The following is a 3,046-nucleotide window of genomic DNA, read 5'->3' on the forward strand; positions in this document are numbered from 1 at the left end:
TTATTATTATTGTTATCATTATTATTATTATTATATTAATAATATTATTATTAAGTGACAAGTTCCTCACGGTTTTGTTTCATGTAGTGCCGGAGGTGAGCTGCGCAGTCGGAGTGTTGGTTTGCTCGCGCCTCTTGGAGGGCCGTTAGGCTAGCACTGTTCCGAAGGAAAGGGTTGGAACCGGCGTGAGACAGTTGTCGTAATATGTCAAGGTTCCCGCGGAAGGCAGCCATGTGGAGAGCAGTGTCCCCTCTCTCGCTGCAGGCATCGAGATGTGCCCCCCTGGATGAAGAGAAAGGAGAAAAAAAAACACACAAAAAAACATTTGAGTCACGACCCGGTGGAACCAGGCGCTCATCAGCTGTAGTTTGTTTGTTTGTTTTTTGTTTTCTTGTTGTTTGGTTTGTTTGTTTTTGGTATATGCAGTTATATGTATCGTTTTAAAGCTTGCTCATTTGTTTTGCATGGGATGAAAAAGTGCCTATTTATCTTGAAGAGAAGCGAAGATAATAATTTGCTTTTGATTGAGGTGGTGGTTACCAGGTATCAAAGGTAAAATTAGCTAGAAATGGCTGCCAAAGTTTGATAACTTCCAACGCTTGAGTGTCCTTGGAAATTGCAAATTTAACAACAAAAATGTTGGTATTTTCAATACATCTTTTTTTCAGTTAAGCGCACACAGATGTGCGTTTTTAAATGTATATATAAAAATTGTTAAGCCAAAAAATAAAAAGTTTTTTTTAATAATGCTCAACTAGCGAAAAATGACGGTTTCCTTGGTTTCATTATAATTTTGACTAGCACCCGATTTCACCATGATGTCATACTTTAAAAAAAAAAACAATTGATATGCATATCGTAGTTATACATATCATCATCATCATCCAGTGCCAAATCTGCGACAGACATCGGTGATCATGGTTTTCCATTCATTCCTTTGCTCGGGTGCTCTTTAAAAAAAAAGCTACGTTTCCCTGATCTTTCCCTGTTACCCATTTGTTAGGTTCCCTAAGTATGTTGTTCTGGGCCTACCCCTGCCTCGCTTGCCCTCAGTTTTGCCAGTGAGAGCTAAATGTTCAATACCCTTATGTCTATTCAGGTGTCCCAAAAACTGCATTTGTCGTTTCCTGATTGTTTTTAACATTGAGCGTCCCACGTGGGCTTCATCAAGCACTACTTCATCATTTGATTTCTTTTCCTTCCAAGATACTCTTAGCAGTCTCCTAAGAAACCACATTTCTGTTGCTTCTATTTTACTTTCACTGTCTTTAGTGATTGTCCAGCATTCACAGCCATATAAAAGGGTTATACATATAACGTTTTTAAAAATTTAAGCAATATCATGCCGTTGGAGGTAACCGTTTAGCGGTATTCTGTTTTTCTTTGTCAAGTGAAGGGCTGCGTTTAGCACAGAGACATATCTCAGTGGCAGATTATCTCAAGGCCATCGATATCTATTCATTTCTTCATTTTTTCGTTGTTTTTGTTTATTTGTTTGGTGAGAGGTTGTGTGGGTAAATAAATGGAGGTTGTTTCAAAAGACATGTCACCTGACGATTGTTATTTAAAGAACAGCCAAGGCTTGAATCAACTCTGCCCTCTATCAAAAAACCAAAAGAGCTTTAGAAAAAGGCATTACATTATATCTGTCTGAAAGGCGAGGGATATCTCCTTTTGGTAGGAAAATAGGTTAGGATAAAATGTGTAAACTTCAGTTGCTCTGATGATCCGACATCAACGGTCGGACACCCCAGAGGAAACACACCGCAGAATAAGAACCCCACGGATCATGCTGAACAAAAAAAAAAAAAAATCCATGTCTAACTATCTAAAGATACAGGAGCGACGTCTGTGGTATAGCTGTAGGCAGGCGCTTCGATCCCACGCAGGACACTCGACTTCGATTGCCATGTGGGGAGAAAATTTTCATCGAGTATCCCGTTCTTTCTGCTGGGATTCCGTATCCCAGTCAGCTCGGTTTGACTCTGACAGGCGGCTAAATTAAAGTGATGGGGACGTAAAAAGACCTACATCAAACAAATGAACCGGCGTGTAGTATGGATTTGGGGGGGGGGGGTTATTGTTGTTCTTTTGTTAGCACGTGAACATCATTATTTTGAACATCGCTACGTTTTACTTGACTTCGCCTGGAGGTTTTTTTCATTGGAAATAAGAACAACAGGGGATGTTTTCAGATTGTCCATTCCTTTATGAAAAGAAAGTTATTGTAAACGTGTTACGCCCACGTCGAAACAAGATGATTTAGAAGAGGAGATATTTTGCTCTACCTATATAAGCTGAGAGGAATACAATACCAAATACCGTAACTTCCCCTGGTGGGAATCAAATGTGTGCCTTATTGTGAGCGGAGCAGAGAAGAGTCTACGCATTACACAACAGAAGCCAGTTACCAAATTGATAAGTCATAAATTAACCTTTTATTTTGCCGTTAAGAGGATGGCATCTCAGTGATGTTGATTTTTTTAAAAAAACCCAACATATTCCAGGAATAAATAGTGTCGGCAAGCTTTTCCAAATCCAGAAAGCAACAAAAAAAAATCTAAAGAGAGAAAGACCTGTTTCATTCCTTTGACAATTGCTCCTACAGTATGTATTTTTTCTCGCTTTTTTCAATATGTAGACTTTGAATTGCTGCAAAATATTTCTTGTGTACACGTAACCGATACCACACATTAAGAAACTGCAATAAAAAAAAAAAATCAGAACATTGAGCTAAGTACATCTGAGCTACTGGCAGACGACAGATACCTTTGCACGTGTTGGCGAATCAATAGGCCCTACGGAGTGGCGTCGGAGGCGTTGTGGTTAAGTTACCGGACTCGTAATCGTGTAATGAGGTTGCGGGTTCGGGGGGTCGAGCCGACGTTGTGTCCTTGGCAAAGGCACTTTACACTAATTTTCCTCCTTTCACCCAGTTGGGAATGGATACCCGGCTATAGACAGCGAAAGATCTTGTCAGTATGTTAGTGTTTTAGCGCCAAGGAGTTTACAGTTCTAAACTCCCTGTTTAGCGCCTATAAATGGC

At 39.9% G+C, this 3,046-nt stretch overlaps 1 protein-coding gene across 2 annotated transcripts in view; it reads right to left on the reverse strand.

The window, feature by feature from the left end:
* Nucleotides 1–3,046, reverse strand: part of LOC101857063 (GA-binding protein subunit beta-2) — a gene marked incomplete at its 5' end in the record, with an annotated part of 9,975 nt that overhangs the window by 4,792 nt on the left and 2,137 nt on the right. For both annotated transcript variants that reach the window (XM_005109458.3, XM_005109459.3), the window contains 1 exon segment: nucleotides 71–282. In XM_005109458.3, the coding sequence (XP_005109515.1) occupies nucleotides 71–282 (212 nt within the window).

The sequence above is a fragment of the Aplysia californica genome, unplaced genomic scaffold (genome assembly GCF_000002075.1).
Source record: "Aplysia californica isolate F4 #8 unplaced genomic scaffold, AplCal3.0 scaffold00780, whole genome shotgun sequence".
NCBI lineage: Eukaryota > Metazoa > Mollusca > Gastropoda > Aplysiida > Aplysiidae > Aplysia > Aplysia californica.